The 20,721-nt window shown below is 33.9% G+C and overlaps 1 protein-coding gene across 1 annotated transcript in view; it reads right to left on the bottom strand.

Moving 5' to 3' along the window:
- The window catches only part of Hdx (highly divergent homeobox), a 233,650-nt gene that overhangs the window by 202,389 nt on the left and 10,540 nt on the right, over positions 1-20,721 (bottom strand). Inside the window, exon 3 of the mRNA XM_023723771.1 lies at positions 12,092-12,145. Within this exon, the coding sequence (XP_023579539.1) occupies positions 12,092-12,145 (54 nt within the window). The remainder of the gene's footprint in view (positions 1-12,091; positions 12,146-20,721) is intronic.

Genomic DNA, 20,721 nt, shown 5'->3' on the forward strand with positions numbered 1-20,721 from the left:
AACCAGAGGTTGAACTCTGGCCCTTGCTCTTGCCTACTGAACCATCTCCTCTGCCCCTACAATATTTAAATGGCAATGGAATAACCATCTCCGACAAAACTAAACAGCAGAGGGGATACAAATGAAGGACAGTTTTGTATCTGTATGTACAAAATTGTTAGGATAGATGTACAGCTACTTTCTCTTAATTCAATAGAAGAAAGATTTGTACTAATAGTGTTTGGAAAGGATATCATGTCTGCATCTTGCACAATGAATAACCACTACAAACACAACAATATGCAATGTATTAATTATTGAAACCATCCTACTAATCAGTTTTGAAACTTTCTCATTGTTATTTGTTTCTAAAATTATTTCAAAAAATTAAAATTAAAAAAAATCAGAGAAGGACCAAGAAGAGTGCAGCAAATCATCAAGATTATACATTATGACCAAGTGGGATTAAACCCAGGAGTGCAAGAATGGTTTAATATATTCAAAACCATAAATGTAATACACCACATGAACAGAGCCAAAGACTAAAATCACATGATCTTTGCAATAGATGCAGAAAAAGCTTTCGACAAAGTCCAAAACTCATTCATGTTCAAAGTCCTACAGAAAATGGGCATAGATGGTCTTTATCTCAATCTGATAAAAGCCATCTACGAAAAACCAAGACCGAACATTATACTTAACGAACAAAAATTGAAAGCCTTCATTTTATTTTTTTGCTATATTTTAGGTCTTTTATTCTTTGTTGTTATTCATACAAAAGAGCCACTTGATTACATGAGCTAAAGGAACCAAATCAGGTAAAGAATGGCTAAAAGACATTGATTTCAGGTTTGTTAACTTACTCATTTGATTAATAATCCACCAATATTGGTAGTTATGGTTTACATCAAAGATGTTCCCTGAAATTCTTAAACACTCAGAGATTGAGCCTTCATTAGTCCATTGTATCATGGGGGCACTTTATTAATTAGTAGAATCATCCATTAATAAGTTTAGTGGTTGGATGTGCTGTTAGAAAGTGGGGCCTGGTAGGATATAAGCCACTGAAGAATATATCTCCTTCCCAATCCTCCCTCATCTCTCTGCTTTCTGGCTGCCAAAATTGAACAGCTTTCCTACATCACAGGCCCTTTCACTGTGCTACTTCTGCATTTGACTTTGGTACCAGAAGTGGGGTGATAACTATCAATATACCTGACCATGTGATTCAGGAACCTTTGGAATAGGCTTGTGGGAGGAGTATGAAAATGTTTGGAGACACTGCCTAGAGAAACCCTAGAATTCTTTAAGCTGAGTTTTATGGCAGATTCTGGTCAGAGTTCAGAAGACCAGAATGCTCATAGAAATGTAGATTATAAAGAGCAGGTTCAAGAGGTTTCAGTTGAAAATAAGTACTCCATTGACAGTTAGACCAAAGGTCATGTGTATGTGTGTTATGCTATCACAGGAAATTTATCTGTTTTGCTCATGTCCTGAGACTTTGGTGGGAAGAGAACTGAGATTCAGGACAGTAGACCAATTGGTCTTGTGGAAGAAATTTAAGGGCATACCAACATTCAGAGTGTAGCATGAGGACTGCACATGGTTTTAATCCAGTTTTATATTGAAAATCAGGAGCCAAAACAAACAAACAACCATTTGAAAAGTTTTAGTTTCCCCAGAAAAGAAGTACCTGCAAATGTGAAAAAAAGAACTTGGTTGTCAAAAAGATTAGCATTAACATGAAACTAAGTACTTTGCATCAGCAAGAGGAAGGGTGCTTCCAGGACCTCTCAGGAGTCAGTCAGACCTCACCCTTCACAAACTCAAAAGTGTAAAAGTGAAAGACTTTGTTGGGAAGACTCTCAGGTCTGCCTCAAGCGTTGGTTCCCTGGTATTTGGTTCACTGTGCTTAGCCACTCAGAGGCCTCTGATGACATGATTTAAGGTAGCCAGGCACTGTTCAAACTGGTAGTTATACAGACCTTGGTGTAATTATACAGGTATGTAAAATGCAAGAGTTGTACAGTCAGGGAAGGATTGATGAAGATTTCAGAAGACCTGAGTGACCAGGCAATGGTTCTCTGAAAGGGCAGTGTGTGAAACTATGAGAGTTAAGCGGAAAGTTCAGTGGAGACCTCAGGAAGTTACAGAAACCAGAAGCATGAAACATCTGAGGAAAGCTACAGGCAGTGAGCAAGGCCACTCCAAAAGAGAAATATGAGTGCTGCACCCAAAAACATTATAGGAGTGGGGCCTCCGAAGACTTTGGTGCTCATAACTCAACCCAACTTGCCCTCAATTTAATGTTAGCCATTTTAATTTTTGGTCTTGCTTTGGCCCTATTTCTTTATATCTCCCTCGTCCTCCCTTTTGAAGTGATGTTTATCCTACATCATTGTGTGTTTGCAGTGTTTATTCTTGTCTTAGTTACTGTTTATTTGTTGCTGAGACAAATACCTGACACTCAGAATGAAGGAAGAAAAGCCTTACTTAGCTCACAGTTTGTGGAGGTTTCAGTTCATACTCCGCTGGCTCCAACACAAAAAGCAGCAGTTCATGGCTGCAGAAAACAATGAAGAGCAGAGGAGGAGGAGCAGCTGTGGCATTTATCAAGCGGCTCTCTTCCTTCTACACTGACTGAAGAGAGACAGGCACTCCACCATGAAGATCTTAGCTCCTTCAAAGACTGGGACTTCTCCAAGGAAGCAGGGCAGGGAGGCAGGAAGACTTCCTCAATTCCTTTACATACACTTTTTTGTGCTAAGTCGCTCTGGGGCAGTTCATGGTCCTCAGGTTGAACCAATCCTATCCCAGCGTTGGCCCAATAGCTCCCCAGGTTGGCCCTGCCCACCTGCAGGGCTGGGCCCCCACACCCAGAACTGCTGGAGAAAATAAACAAGTTGATACAATGTATCAACTACCACAAATCATTTTTTTTTTATTTTTACAGGGCCCATACTAAGAGTTTGTTTTGAGTCAGAAGAGACTGTACTTGGACTTTTCAGCACTGCTGTAACTGGTAAAACTTGGGGAACTCTTAGAGATGGACTACACATATTTTGCATAAAGAGATGACATGAGTGTTTGGGTGCCAGAGGTTTTATATTATGGTTACATCTGGGATGTCTCTCCAAACCTTCAGGCACTGAAAAATAAGGTTTTTGGGAGTTCACTGGATCATGGGTGTACTGCGTTCATTACTGGGTTGATCTCCTAATGAGTTCAATAACTAAACTTGATGTTAGGAGGTTTGACCAATGAGAGGCAGGTCACTCAGGGTGTGATTTGGCAGGAACTTCTCTCTCCCCAGTCACTCCCTTGTCTCTCTGCTTTTTTGGCTGTCATTATGTGAGCTGCTTTCCTACATTGCAGGCCCTCCCACCATTCAATTTGTGTGTGTCTGTGTGAGCTGAAAGCCTTCACTTTAAAATCAGGAGCAAGACGAGGATGCCCACTGCCAACACTGCTATTTAATATAGCTCTGGAAACATTATCCAGAGCAATTAGACAAGAGAAAGAAATAAAAGGAACAATGAATGGAAAGGAGGAAGTGAAATTATCATTATTGGAAGATGACCAGATACATGTACATACAAGACCCCAAAAGTCCACAAAGAGACTTGTAGATTTAATAACCAAATCAATTAGCGAAGCAGGATACAAAGGTAAGACTCAAAAGTCAATAGGATTTCTACACACAACCAACGAACACACCAAGAGAGAAATTATGGACACCACATCTTTCACAATAATACCCCCAAAAATAAAATACATAGGAATGAATCTCACGAAGGAGGTAAAGGATTTATACAGTGAAAAATGTGTTACTCTGAAAAAAGGCATTGAGGAGGATTTGATGAAATAGAAAGATATTCCTTGCTTCTAGATAAGAATACCCAACATTGTGAAAATGGCCATAATCCTGAAATTTTTATGCAGATTCAATGTAATCTGAATTAAAACACCATTAGCATGCCTCACAGATCTAGAAAACACAATTCTATAATTCATTGGGAACCACAAGAGAACTAGTATAGAAAATTTATCCTTGGCAACAAGGAAAGGCAGGAGGCATCACAAGTCCTGCTTGTGAAATTATACTACACAGCTACTGTTATAAAAATCAGCATGATACTGGCATAAAAAAGACCTGAGGACCAATGAAACAGATTCAAACATATAGACAGAGCTACAAGCACACTTAGCCACCTTATCTTTGAAAAAGGGAAAAAAAACATGTCCATTGGTAAACTCTTTAATAAATTGGGCTGGAAATACTGGCTTTCCACATGCTTAAGGCCTAAAATACAACCATGCCTATCACCATGCACAAAACTACAGTCAAAATGGATCAAACATTTAAATAGTTAAATTGAAACACCAAATCTTCTGCAAGAGAAAATAGGTAGAAAACTTAAGGACACAGGGCTAGGTTAAAAGCTCTTCAACAAAAATCAAACTGCATAGGAAATGCTAAAAGGCATCAACAACTCAGATCTCGTCATTCTGAAAAGTTTCTTCATGTCAGAAGAAATCACCAACACAGTAAAAAGAAAACACACAAAGTGGGAGACAATTAGAGCAGAGTGTCTTTCAATTAAAGAACTTCTATCTAGAATATATAAAGAATTTAAAAATCAGGCCTCCAATTTTCAAAGACCTAAAAATGGGCATCTGAGATGACTATAAACCTCACAACTGAAGATATACACAAGACAAATAAACAAATGAAAAGCATCATTGGTCATTTAAGAAATGTGAATTAAAACAACACTGAGATATCATCAACACTGAGATATACAAGAAAGAAAAGCTATCATCAAGAAGTCAACCAATAAGGTCTAGTGAGATAGTTCAGCAGACTAAGTATCTGCTTAGGCAATTCAGAGACAGGGATTCAATCCCAGGCACCACACGCCCCATCTTCCCTGAACCTGGGCACGTCAAGTGGCCCAGAGACAAAGCTTGGTGTTGCACACCTGCATCCCATCATTGTTGATGCTGAAAACAGGAGGATCACTATGAGTCCAAGCTGTGTAGTGAGACATTGTACCAAATGCATAAAAAAAGAAGTCAACCAATAACAAATGCTGGAGAGTGTGTGGGGAAAAAGGAACACTTCTTCACTGTTAGTAGGAGTGCAGGCTGGTATAACCATGATAGAAATCAGTGTGGAGATTCCTCAAACAGCTAGAATTGCAGGTCCTGTTCAAGCCAGCTATTTCTCTGCTAGGTATTTTTCCAAAAGAACTGAAATCATCATATAACCATGATATATATGAACCTATGTTTATAGCAACACAATTTATCATAGGTAAATCCTGGAAAGAACTCAAATTCCCATCAACTGAGGCATGAATAAAATTGATACAGTACTTTTTACACAATGGAGTATTAGTCAGCTATTAAAAAAAACATAAGCTTGAGGTGTTTGTAAGTCAGTGGATGCAGCTAGAGACTATATTGGTAAGTGAAATAAAACAGATCCAAAGGTGAAAAAATCATATTATTTCACTACTGTGAGAAGAAGAGAGAGTAATAAAAATCTGAGAGATACATCAGATGTTGTGAAAGGCAAAAAAAAATGTTCAGTAGTATCTCAGTTAATCTTCCCTCATTGCTGGAACAAACACCTTACACTCAAAATGAAGGAATATAGGTTGATTTATCTTGCAGTTACTGGAAGTTTCTGTCCATATTCACCTGGCTCCAAGGTAGAGTGCTACATGGCAGAAGCAACATTTCATTGCAAAGGTAAAGAAGAGAGAGCAAAGAGAGTGGCAGCAGCTCAGGTAGCTAGCTAGCCTCTCTCCTCTCCTTACATTGTAATGAAAATTACCTGCCCCAGGGCAGATGCAGCATCCACATCCACAGTAATCAATCAAAAATGCCAGAAGCTGCCCCATGACTACATGAGGTTTTGTGGGGGAGAGGGACACTTATACACAAACCATAATAAATGGGAAGGAAAAGCTGGAATGAGGAAAAGGACAAATAAAAGAAGGGGAAAATATGTAGGTATGTATGCAGATTAGTTCTGGTAATTGTATTCACGATTACTTCTGGACTTTTGAAAGTAGTTAATGCTTAAAATATTTTGTTTTACTCTTATTTTCTTCCTCTTTTGAATTTCTTATAACTTCTTTGTGATTCTTTTGGTTTGGTTTCTTCAAGTCTTTTTAAAATTATTTTTGCTTTTTAAAGGGAGTACAAGATAGTATTAAAGCAAAAAATTTACAAATGATACATAATTTCACTTACCAATCTAATATGCATTTCAATGTATTGATTGTAATGCATAGTGTTGTATTCTGACCATTTATTCACATTACCAGGAGGACAGAAGGGGAAGTGGGGGAAAGAGATATATCTATGTATGTAAGCAGGATGTTCTGGACAACTATACTGTGGGTTTCTGCTAGAAAGGAGCGGATAATGCTTAATTTGTTTTGTCTCCATTTTTCAGTTGTTTGTTTCTTTAAATGAATCATACACATTTATATCTGGTAATTTGAACAACTGGTTTAACGATAGCATCATGTAATACAGAAACCATTGTTGAATTCCTATTATTTTGTTTAGTAAAATCTTGTATAATTTCTAATTTTTTTCCATCACTGTTTTGTATTCTTTAAAAATAAATAATAATAATATATTAACAATACCCAATAAAGTTGTCCTTCATTATTTGAGGCACAATAAAGTCTTCCCAAGACAAATAAAATCTCAGTGAGTTTATTAATGCTGAAGGCAGTTCTTTGCATTGAAATGAACAGTCATTACATAGAAATCTGAAAGCATGTGAAGATATGAAAGCTACAAGCAATGGCAGATCTCTAGACCCATACCCATAATGTGATACAGGGTAAAAGTCACTTCTGACTCTAGAATCAAAATTAGCGCTATCCACTCAAAAGCTGGGAGCAAATGCTATTGAAGAAGATCCAACTATATATTATTAAGAGATTTGTCTTAACAACAAACATACACAAACTGAAAGAAAAAATGATGGACAAATAAGTTGTACAGAAAAGGTAACAAAAATGATGTGAGGATGACTATATTTATATATGGAAAATCAGACTTTACATCAAAAACTATAACAAAGAACAATATATAGTATTAAAATGATATTTAACCAGTATGATATAACACTTAAATTAACATCAGTACATCTAACATATAAAGAATAAATTGACAATCTGAAACAAGGAATAGAAAACAACACAATAACGCTAAAAGACTTCAATACCAACTTTCAACTGTAGATAGAATATTCATGCTGGAGAAAATAAAGAAAGAAGCAGTGGACTTGAACAACCCTATGAAACAAATGAACCAAACAAAGATACAGAGAATATTTCAATCAACAGTAGCATAATACACATTTTTCTTACGTACACAGGAAACACTCTCTCAGACACATTACATGTTACATTACAATACAAGCCTGGGGCTGGGGAGATGGCTCAGTGGAATAAGTGCTTCCCTGGCAAGCACAAGGGCCTGAGTTCAATCCCCGGTTCCGCCAAAAAAAAAAAAATACAAGCCTTATCAAATTTAATATAACTAAAATCATGACAAATATCTTTTCTGACATGAATGCAGTGGAAATAGAAATTAGTGTGAAACAATAAAATAAAAACACCTAAGCAATGGGACAGAAATAAGCCAAGAAATAAATCTAAATATATATGATCAGATATCCAGAAAAATATGAAGGTCAAATAATGGGGATATTATATTCTTTTTGTAGGAAAACAATACTATATGCTCCAAGACCTCAGAAAAAAACAGGATAGCTATCCTCTTTGTAGGTAATCTGAACTTCCATACAAGAAGGATAAAATGAGATAAAGATGGTCTTTATCTCAAACATGTAATATTGTTTTCTATCCTTTGACTTTTAGCCTATGAACTTTTTGTGGGTTAAATATGTTTTTTGTGAACCGCATATTGTTGGATTTTGTTTTTTAATTCATTCTGCCAATCTATTTTTTATTGAATCGAGTCCATTTACAATGGTGGCTATGATCGATATGTATCGATTTATGTTGGCCTTGTTATTTTCCTGTTGTTGGTTCCCTACCTTTCTTGGCTGTTTAATTATTGGCCCTATTTGTTGGGTTCTTCCCATTGTCATTCTTGGAATTGTGGTCATTTTTATCCCTTTCTCAAATATCTTTTAGTATTCGGTGTAAGCTTGATTTGGTCATCATAAATTTGTTCTTTTGTTCTTACTATATACTTGTTAGGAGAAAATTTCAAGAAGAAGAGATAATAGTCATAAATATGTATGCACAAAACATGCGGGCACCCAATTATGTAAGACAAATTTTGATGCACATGAAAAATCTAATAACCAAAATCACGTTTGTAACAGGGGACCTTAATACCCCTTAACTCAGAAAGATAGGTCCAGAAGACAAAAACTTAACGAAGTGGTAGCAGAACGATGGAAAACTTGGAAAAAATGGACTTAGTAGCCATAAATAGAGTGTTCCACCCAACAACATCTTAATACACATTAGTTTCAGCTGTACATGGGACTTTCTCTAAACTAGACCACATACAAGTGCATAGATCATGCTTAAATACATATAAGAAAACAGAAATTGTCCCATGCAAATTATCTGACCACAGCTCAATGAGATTGGAAAATAACGACAAAAACCCACAAAACTGCATAAACATATGGAAATTAATAACACACTCTTTAGCAACCCATGGGTTACAGATAAAATTATAGCAAAAATTAAACAATATCTACAATCCAATGAAAATTCAAGTACAACTTAAAGGAATTTGTGGAATGCAATAGAAGCAGTTCTCATAGGGGTATTTATAGCAGTGAACTCACGCATTAGGAAAATCGAATGAGAACAAATAAATACCTTTATGCTACACCTCATGCTTTTAGAAAGAGAAGAGTAAACCAAGCCCAAGCTCCAAAGAGAGGAGAAAATTATAAAGAGTAGAGCAGAAGTTAATGTGATTGAGACAAAGAAAGCAATGCAAAGAATTAATCAATCACAAAGCTGGTTCTTTGAAAGATTAAGTACAATTGATAAACTCATAGTTAACCTCATCAAAAAGAGAAAAAACCCTCAAATCCAAAAAATGAAGAATGTGCCTTTTCCAGCCAGATCTCAGGCTGGGCATCTGTGTGGGACCTTCCACCTGCCTGCTGAATCTCTCTCTCTCTCTCTCTCTCTCTTTCTTTCTTTCTTTTTTTCTTTCTCCCTCTCTCTGTCTCTCTCTCTCTTTCTTCTTTCTTTCCTTTAAATAATTTTATTGAGAAACAAATAGAAATGAGACAGTTTCAAAACTGATTACTAGCACAGTTTCAATAATTAATACAATGCATATTGTTGTCTTAGTAGTTATTCATTGGCTGAATTCCTTTCTAACCAGAGCCTAGGCATAGCTTGTGAGTGAGACCTTCCACCTGCTCACCTGCTCCCCAGATCCCTTTTCCAGCCAGAGCCCAGGCCCACTGTGTGTGAGATCTTCCATGCAACTTTGCTGGATCCCATTCCAGCCAGAGCCTAGGACCTGCTTGCTGCAGTAGGAAGAAGCTGAGCACTGCAGCCAGACCCAAGCCAGGCACATCTGCAGGAGTTCAAACTTGGTAGATCCAGACCCAGTAAGCTGAGACACTTTACTAGACCCTGAGATATTAGAGCATCCTCTCTCTTCCTATCTTGATTGAAAGAGGTGTGTAACAGAATACCAGGGTGAACTAGTCTGCCTGAAAGACCCCATGTACATCAAAGGGAGGGAATAAAAAGAACTTATGGGAAATAATTTAAATACAAATTCCCAATCTAATATCTGATTAGCTACACAGACAAAATGTTTGCTCTTATGGTCTGAAATACAAACCCATTAGTTATAAAAGTTTTTCAACTGCTCAATAGCACTACCTATTATTAATGTTCCTAATTGTAGTTCTGTAAATACAAAACTGTAACTGCCTTAACCATATAATCTCTCTTGGGTAAGAATATCAATAGGTGCTAAGATAGTAACTGCAACAAAGCTGTACACCAAAGGTCAGAGCACAGTGCTATACAAAATGACAAAGAGAAGGAGCAAAATGTATTTGAAGGCCACAAACCCACCCACAATAAATGCAGGAGACACCAGCATAGAAGAAACTGGAAATCACACCCCTGAAATCCCAGAAATAATATCATGTGAAGGAAAGAAACAACAACGGAAATGTACAGAGGAAATAAGTTCAGAAACAATCTCTACAGTAAAATAAATGAAGTGATAAGTATAATGAAAGAATTACTGCTACTATATAAAACACTCATAAAAAATAGAGGAGAATATGAAAATGATGGAATCCTTGGGTGAGTAATGTAGGAAAGAAATAGAATGCATTAAGCAGATTTAAAGAAATATATAGGAAATTAAAACCTCAATCACAAGATGGTAAAGCCAACTGAATGAAAGTGAAGATAGAATTTCAGATCTTGAAGATGCTGTTGCAGCTAGTGAAAAGGTAAGAAAAGATCTCTTAAAAACAACTAGGATGCAGGAAAAAATAATTCATCACCTGCAAGACGATGCAAAGATGAACAATGTGAGACTAATAGGCATCAATGAGAAAGATGCAGTCAATACAAATGATATAAAAAGAATATGGGCGGAAGTAATAGCAGAAAATTTCTCAGATATGGAGAAACAATCTGACATTCAGTAACTGAAGCACATAGAACTCCAAATAACATCAGCTCAATTAAAAACACACCGAGACATATAATAGTCAATATCCCAGAAATCCAGCTCAAGAACAATATACCCTTCTGTTGATGCCACCTATGAGACCATTGTCTGTGGTGGAAAAGTAAATTCACTTGTCAGGGATAGAGAATTTCCTGGGTTGTACATTTGTTGTGTCTTGATTCCTCTTCTTTTTGCTAACCAGCCACCTGGTTCTCTAGGTGGAAGAAAAATCTGTGTAGTTTATAGGGAAAAAGTCATCCCAGACCATTATGTTCTTTGTTGCTGTATTCCCCTTCGGGATTGCTGGCTGGTACCTCCAGGTGAATAAAAGGAGATTTATGTGCAGAGTGTGAAAGATAGGCAGTTTACCTAGCTGTTCAATATCAGTGGGGGCTATCAGTTCTTCTCCCTTGCCAATGTTATCAGGCTCACATCAGGGTATTTATGGGACTCGTGCTCCATCTGGGTAAGAAACCAGCCTACCTAAATCCTGTTTCTCTTGACAGCTTGGGGATCATTAGTTGCTTAGCTTGGGTAGCCTTATAGGGTTAGATTTGGGATAAAATAATTTATGGCTCCACTGAGTGCTAGAACCCCTAAAAATTCAGCATCATTTTACTGTTCAGAGTTCTTCTGGGGAGCCTCTTTTATTATTTCCAGGGTTTATACTTCTATACAATCTTTTCAAGTAATGATATTCTAGCTCTAATTGTATTTGCCCATAAATCTGTCCATTATATGGTAACTAGGTTATTTTTCTAAAAATCTTTTCATATCTTTTTTAAGATAAAAATCCTTTAAAAGCATCCTATCTGTATAAATTGCATCAACATTTACTTGGACACTTGACAAACTTCAAATTTATGAGTACTATGCAGATCAAATAGATTAGCTTTTTTCAGAAACTACATTTTCATTGAAGTTTTACTGTTGACATTGTAAAAATCACAGCACTAGCAGCAGAGAGTCAGTTAACAAATAACATACTAAACATTAGTTATTCATCACCTTTGAATATTGAATTTAACTGAAATGTTAAATTATTTAATATTGTTTAACATGTTTTACATCAATCATCATTCAACTTCATGATCAAATTAAGCTAATTGAATGCAGAAATAATATTTATCTTTAATTTTTTTAAAGCAGAAAAAATGCATGCAGATTATTCAGTGTTTTGATGATTACATATGATATAAATTTATCTTTGTATCATACTTAAATATTATGATCTCAATATATGCTCTTAAAGCCAATTCAGTCTTAGGTTGTTTGATCAGTTTTTTGAAAAACATGACAATTTTCTTAATAGTATTTCTACAAGTAATAAGAGAGGAACCCCATTTGTTGCATTAAATAAAAGATTACTTACTGCTCTTTTTCTAGAACACCCTGTAATCCAAGGCACAGTAAGGTTTCCTGAAATCTGTGAAAACAACAAATGGAATCTCAATAAGATAAACATTGACACTACTTGAAATGTTGACTAACACCAAAGATTCCATATATGAGATCAATACATATTTTTAGAGCATGTTCCCCAGACAATGTTTGTTCATTGAAGTCAATGATATATTTAAAGATCTTTCTTTTGTGAAACAGTTTCGAAGTGGTATAATGTTCCTCTGGAAATTCAAGGAAGTTGCTAGGGCACTTTTGAGCTGTAGAATTGCTAGGGCTCTGTTGCGGAAAATACAATTAACATAAAAATGCAATGTTCTGCAAAGTATGTAAAAATGTTACAAGAAATATTGAATAAACATTTTTTTAAATAAGGCGTCGCTACAAAGCAAGAGATAACTTTATTATGAAAATTATATGTTTTAAGCTATTTAAATACATTGCTTGTGTCTACTTTGGAAAGTCATCATTGACTAATATAACTGTTAGTATATGTGCTTTCTTATTCCAAATCTTAAGCTTATAGTATGATTGAAACTCTTTCTTCAGGCCATCACATCATTATAAGTCTGTTCGCTTGATCTATATACTCTTTCTTACTAAATTGTAAAGTGCACATTTTAATAGATCACTAAAATGATATTTTGCATAAATATATGATTGAAAAAGGAAAAAATGTGAACTTTTTGGATTATCATCTTCATATCAAACCTCCAGATGTAATAATATGTGTCCAATAAATTTTGCTTTGTGAATTACACTCTAGGGCTTATTTAATGTGAGTAGTGAAGTTTTGCAGTATTGTATCCTTAAGTGGGTATATCTTTCATATCCATGAGTATTTCACATTCAAGCAAATACTTTCTAATGAATTTCCAGAAATGTTGAAAGATTTTTACTTTTACAAATGAAGCAGTTTCATACCTAAGTGTATATCTACTTCAATACTCACTAGTCTGTGTACTCACATCTAGACTTTAAACAATAGTTCTATAAAATCTTATTTATCAAGGGCCAGGGAGATAGGTCAGTAGAATAAGAGCTTGCCTAGCAAGCACAGGGTCCTGAGTTCAATCCCCAGAACTGCTAAATAAATAAATAAAATCTTATTTATCAATACAATTAATTGTCCCTTTTAAAATAAAATCTACTTGAAAGCATGCCAAGGGATGGAGGAAGAGGGATTTTTAGGAATTAAAGTGGAATTAAAATGTACTATGTATGTATACCTACTCCCAAACAAACATAATCATTATGTACTAATAAAAAGTAAATAAATAAGTAAAATCTACTAAAGGAAATGGCTAACAATCTCATATTACATCAGAATTACTATGTAGGGAAATAGGTACTATTGTAGCAGAATTCTGCGGAATTTTACAAAGACCAAGATGATCCTATAAACTGGCTCAGAAAAGTCTGGGTTTAATGATTATTTGTCATAATACATGGGACTTTGCACTATTCCATACTCTTCAATTGCCATATTTTCCACCCCAAATACATTTCTTCCTAGAGGCTGACAAATCAAACGAGGCTTGGTAGGTAGCGGTGGTGGTAATGTAGTGTTCGATGGAATATTTTAATGGGTTTTGGTTCCTTATATTCAATGGTGGCCTATATAGTACAATAATGCCTATGAATCACTAAGAAATGATTATCATACAGCCAATGTAGAAATGTAAGTAATATACTCAATTATTTAAATTGAGGTAAATTATTACTATCTATACCCTATATACCTATCAGTTTTATTTTGGATCCCAATGCACTAATACGCAAAGCAGAGGCTAAAAATCTCATAAAATCAAGTAATACTCTTAAGGATAAGTACAAAAATTTTTGCTCAACATAGAATCTCATTACAGTAAAATGATAATTAACTTAATGTTATATTACATAATATATATTTTGAAATGATCGTAAAAGGATTTTGTTTCAAAACATGTTACTCAAACTGTGTGTTTTCTTTCCTTCCCACCAACACATACATGTGTTTTTGTGTTTTTCGTGGTCACTTCATTGTTAGCGTCAATGAAGAAAGGATAATATACTCTAGAAAAAATAAGGATAATGAAATGTTTTGCATTATCTCTGCACACATTCACATCCATTAGTGAAGATGTTTCAAAGCTGGGCACAGTGAACTCCTAAAGAATACATATTAAGCCAAATGAAGTGCAAATAAAATAGAACTTCAAATCAGTAGCTATTAAAGTTACACGATACACTCTGCATTGAATTAGTCAGTACTGTTTAAGTCTATTTCTCAGTTCCTTACAGTTTAGATAAAACTCAAGAACTTCTAAACAGAAAAAGTTGAATTTATAAACTTTTTGAGTCACAACACAGATAAATGTTTCCTTAAATTTGGTGAGCATTGTTTTGGTGGAGTGTTGATGACAAATTTTTCTTTCGCTTGAAGTCATAAAATACCATACCTAACTGAGGAAGGCAACAAAAGTTTCATTTACCTATTTCAAGTCTATACATACTTTCAATGACTTGACTTGAAAAACTGCAAAATAAATCCACAAGGACGCAAATCTGATTTAGCAATTATGTTAGAACTCACATATCCAAATGAATGTTGTATATTTCAAAGTAAAAACTTTATAGATATTGTAAACTCATAACAATGCTGTTGACACTATTGAAAGCATTTTGAGAACATTGGGATTTGTCAGTTCATATTCCACATAGAGATATATCTCATTAATTTTCCCACAAATAGTGGTTTGTCACCACTGTAATCATTTAACAGAATCACACAAGCCCTTAAAGTTCTATATAGGTCATCTTTGGAGGAGAATGTCAAAATCTTTCTTGTAAATTTAATATAATTAAGTATACACAAAATTTCAAAGCAATTTAAATTCTTGATAAATGCTCACCAGATATATCTTCTATATAAGAAGTCATTTCATGCAATACAGAATATTAAAAAGGTAACTAAAACATCATTTCCTGGGGGATAACCACTCAGGCCCCTCTCTTGGATAGGAGCTTTCTTTCCCTTAAAAAATACATTCTGCTCAAAAAAATCCCCTTCATTTCCTGAAGGCCAAGAGCTATAACGGAGACCAAAAAATAGACAGGTACATGAATAACAAGTAAATGTGGTAAGTGTCAGAATGAAGGTACAATAAATAAAGTGCAATAAGAGTTCAAAGTATTGCAAAAATTATGCCCATTTGAGTATTGAACCTTGAAATATAGTTTGGGAACCAGTTATATTTATATGTAATTCTGTAGAAAATGAGGAGCCTTTGTAGATTCTCGTGCATATGTATTATGTGGTCAGAACTGTATTTTTATACATTTAAAAACTTACTTCATCTATGTGTGCATAGCAAATTAATAGAAAGATGGATACTTATAATAGTCATCCAGAATTGAAATTAGGATAAATCAATTCAGAAGAGAAATATAAAACATATTTTAAAACAAAGTCATTATGAATGAGACAGAAAAGCTACAAAATATCTTAAAGGATATATTGCAGATAATGAGAATATCTTTTTTAATGTCCATCACAAAACTGCCTCCCAGTGGCCTGGCTGAATCTAACAGAAAATCATAAACTAAAATTCAGTTTCAAGGAAATGCCTTTGTTGAAAATTTGTAGCACATAGTTGACTGTACACATTAAAAGATTACAATACTGTAACCTTCTATTAGTTCAATGAGAAAGGTTTGTACTGACATTGTTTACACAAGATGTCATGTCTGCATCTTGTCCTCTGCATAACTACTACGAGGACAATGTGCAATGTATTAATTATTGTAACTGTCCTACTAACTTATTTTGAAACTGTTTCATTACTATTTTTTCTCATTAAAATGAATAGAAAGTTTTAAAAAAAGATTACAACACTGTAATATAAAATAATGAAGAAAATAAAAATATAAAGAAAAATAAATAAATTAACCTATAACTTACCATTGAAAACCTTCATAGCTGCTGTAAGGCTGAAAAGAGAAGCAGGTTATGGTGTAGGACAAATTTTACTATTACTAATGAAATGACTGCCATCTATTGGTTCAATGGAAACTTTTTTCTTTTTGTGCATTTTAGTTTAGCAAGGAATGGATCCAATAAAACTTGCTTTTTTCTCTTTTTGAGGATTTTGTGAAAATGTGGTATTAGATTGCCATTAAATACTTTCATTGCTTACATCTTTAGAGGCTTGTTCAGCTGCTGCTGATTTTTCTACTTTTTCTAACATTATACACATTTCCTTAATCTCATTTAACATGAGGAATCCTTCCATCTTTTTTTCCTCCTTCTCTGTACATAATACCTCCTCCATAAATTCTTGCTATTGAGAGATGTTCACCTACAATCTCACATCAAGAAAGAACAAGAAGAACTATTGACTCAACTGTAGTTATGTGATGTTCAATATCACCAACAACTCATTTTGCAAAACATCACTTATTTATTGTTAAAATTTATTAGAAATATTTGCTTAATTTGTGGAACACTAAAAGAGCTTGTTTCTCATAATCCAAAATTGTACTCTATGTAAAGTAAAAGCTAAAGTGAGAAATATGTGGCAGTTATAATAGCAGTAACAGATTTCAATAAGCCACACTCAACAAAGGGAAGATCGTCCAGGTACAAAATCAGTTAGGAAAGAACAGTTGAATAATATTATAGAACTAATGAACCAAACAGATATATTCAGAAATGTTCCATCCAGTAGTAACAGAAAGGATTATCTTTTCAAGAGAATTCAGAAAATGTTTCAACACAAATGTCACAAAACAAGTCTCGACAAACAAAATAAGATGAATATTGTGTAAACTGACTTTCAAATACTTTAATATAAAACTAAAAATACATAACAAGAAGAAAATTAGAAAATTTACCATAATGGGGAATTTTAAACAAGCACTCTTGTCCAAGCAATGGACCAATGAAGAAATCAAAATAATAAATAAAAAATACTTGAAACAAAAGTGGAAATACTACATACCAAAACTTATGGGTTGCAATAAAAGCAGTTCTGCTATAGTTTTAATATGTTCTCCAAACATTAATGTACTGAAAACCTAATCCACAAATTCATGTTACTATTTGGGTGTAAGCATTTTGCTACATGCAGTCTTGGGAGTGAGGCATCTATGTTGTCGTTCATGGCTCCATCAGAGGGGAAACTGAACCCTAAGTAAGTAAGTTTGCATTATCTCACTGTGTGATGACCTTTGCCTCATTTGTGATGTCCTCTGGCCAACTATGTGATGCCTTCTGCAGGGTTATGATGCACCAAATACCAGAACTTTGCTAAGCAATGGTCTTGAACTTCCCAACTTCCTAAACAATAAACATAATAAACCATTTTTTATAAATTTCCTGATCTAAAGTATTTTACTGTAGCAACAGAAAATAAATTAAAGCAAGTTCTAAGGAAGAAGCCAATGGCAAAAAATATGTACCTTAAGAAGCAGAAACACAGAAAATAAACAATCTAACTTTACAACAAACACAAGGAACTAGAACAAACTAATCCGCCAGTTAGCACAAGGAAGGAAATAATAAAGATTAATAAAAAAAGAAAAACGCTCACAAAGATAATAGGAAATATATAAATGAAGCTGAGAGTTAATTTTTGCAAAGGCAAAATTGACAAATTTATGGATAAACCAGAGAAAAGTGAGGACTAAATTAAATTACAAGTGAAATAAGAGACATTACACTGATATAATAGAAAGATAAAGAACACAAGAGATTATTATGAATTATATGAAAGCAAACTGGCTAACCTAGAGAAATTATAAATTCCTAGACACGTACAACTTACCATGACTGTAACATGAAGAAATGGAAAATTTGGAAAACCTGATAATGAGTAAAGATGTTGAGGCAGTAATCAAAAACATCCCAATCATAAAGCAGTAAGTCAAAAATTCAATGTGGTAAATAAATTTGGGGCTCTTCTCATCTATTTAAAAAACAAAAAGAAGCAGCTAGAGCATTCATCATCATAATTGAGTGATATTATTAAATAAAATAAAAATGAAGTAAAATTAAGAAAACAGTTCTATTTAAAGTAATATCAAAAGTCATGATAAAGAATAAAATTATGTCTACTGAAAAGTAAATAACACTGATGAAAGAAAAATTTCTAATAAGCAGAAGGGCATATTATGTTCACAGATCCAAAGAAATAAATATTAGATACTAATACATGCTGCAACACAGATGAATGTCAAAAACATTATGCTAACTGATAGAAGCAATTACACAAAGGCTACATGCTATATGACATTTATAGTAAATATCAAGAATAGATAAATACATTGTGACAGCAAGTTAATTGGTAATTGCCTGATGCTGGGATAAAGAAATGTAGAACCAAATGATAGAAGTTTTATAAGCAATGGTCTTGGACTTCCCAACTTCCTAAACCATAAAGCATATAAACTATTGTGCTAATGGTTGTATGGCTGATTTTAAAGGTTAAAAAATATTCTTAAATAAGATTGTGAGTTGGTACGAAGGTTGTGAGTTGTCGTTATTATTAAACTGATTAAATAAGATTGTAGTGTTAAATAAGTCTCTATGTTAAAAAACAATGAATTATATTTCTAATTTGTGAATTATAAAATATGTCAATCATATCTACATAAAATTATTACCATCGAACATATTACTATTATCCTTTAAAAACTTGAAAGAAAGTGTTTTACTATTACCTCCTAAGATCTGACAATGTCCATGAGAAATGAGAATGCAGTTAATTATCCCGTCAAAGTAATATTGACAATAAATCCTGTATTTGCATTGCCTGTGTTCCAACGTGCTTCAATATCTTTACATATATCATTCCTAATAAATGTTGAGTAAAACAGCACTCATGATAACAAACGGGTCTCACACAGTGGTAACATGGAAAGGAAATGTCCCTGTGGAGACACGGTTACAATCTGGTTCTGTGAGTGGAGTTAAGGTGAAAGTGAGCTAGTATAATCACCTCTTGCTAGTTTCCTTACTCTCACTTTAACCTTTAATATGATATTGCCAAGAGGCTCCAAAATAGAACTGATTTGAACTACTTATTCTCTAGAATCTCTGCAATTTAAACTCATTCTTCTAGATAGCTTGGGGCTAGATTATCTTAAAGGCAACTGAAGTCACGGAGAGCAAAGGTATATATCTCTGTGATGTGTTTCCATGGATAGACTCAAGACTACAGCTTGCATGCTTATAGTTTCATAGCTGTAAAGATTATCAAGATGACCACAGGTTGCATTCTGTAAGATAGCTTAATCTAAACATTCTTAGACACTATTTCATCAGGCTGCCTTAATTTTCCCTAAATCTCATTTAATGAGCTAAATGGTGGAATAAGTGATGTCCCAAGGGTTCTCTGAAAATACTATTATACTGTTTCAGATTAAGTTGATTTAAAGAATCCAGATATAATACAAATTAGAATAATGAACTTTTACAAGATTCTGTGAGGTTAGTAGTTGACCTCCAATCTTCTCTCATTGTGCTACATGCTATTTCTTCTTCAAATACCTTACAATAACTGTGCCTTCAGGAATACTTTACATGAAATATCTACCTATCCAGAACATTGTTAACATTAAATGGAAAGGGATATACACAATGGTAATGATTTTTGGTATTGGGTAAGCTCTCAATAAATGCTAAATATTATTGCTATTAATATTAATGAAAACATTGAAGGGATAATAAAATAGAGACAGCACAGAGTGAAAGAGGGAACTTGAGAGGATATTAATGACATGATTCAAAGTTACTTTAAGCATAGTTAGCAAAATACAAACCAAAAATTAATTGATTCTCAATGGGAAATGACCATTAGTCATGATGCCTTACTTCCTCTTTTGTTAGGTGCCAAAAGAGTCCTTTCTATACTATATTATTGCTTTTCATTTTGAAGAAAAAAGTAAGATAGTAAAAAAGAAAGTTATAAAATTGGTATGAAATAGACTAGAAGCACCTGAAAACTGAAAAAATCATGAATATTGTGATTAAACAGGTAAAAGTTGTAGGCATTAGCAAAGAAAATGACTAACGTCCAAGTCTTGTTATTTAAATTCTATAAAGCAAAATTTTAGAAGAAAGATCTACAGCAATAAGTGATGTTTCTGAAGTTAACTTATGTCTTAATGTGAGTTAGTTATTTTAAACAGATCTAAATAACTGAATATGTGAAACAGTAAATAAACAATACCTATTTTGTTTATAGCCCTAACACTGCCTTATTAATATAAATATCTTTTCTTTACCAATACTTTATAAAATCCTATTTGACTAATATTCTACTTAACATTTTAATAAAGCATTTACTTTTAGAAAAATAATTCATATTGAGTTGCTATAAGCTCTGATTTCCCACCCATGGATTCACAGATAAATGATTGACTTGCTTGGATATGTACCCAAAAAGGCACAGCACATCTTTTGACGTAACTCCAGACTATAAGTAAAAAAGCATTATGGAAATAATTTATATTCACAAGACTGAGTCTAGATCATTTAATCCTATTTAAATATAGGAGATGTCATACTTCCCATTAAGCAACCACTTCCTGAACAAAATTATTTTATTTTTTATTTAT

Source organism: Octodon degus, unplaced genomic scaffold (genome assembly GCF_000260255.1).
Source record: "Octodon degus isolate 3935 unplaced genomic scaffold, OctDeg1.0 scaffold00103, whole genome shotgun sequence".
Lineage (NCBI taxonomy): Eukaryota > Metazoa > Chordata > Mammalia > Rodentia > Octodontidae > Octodon > Octodon degus.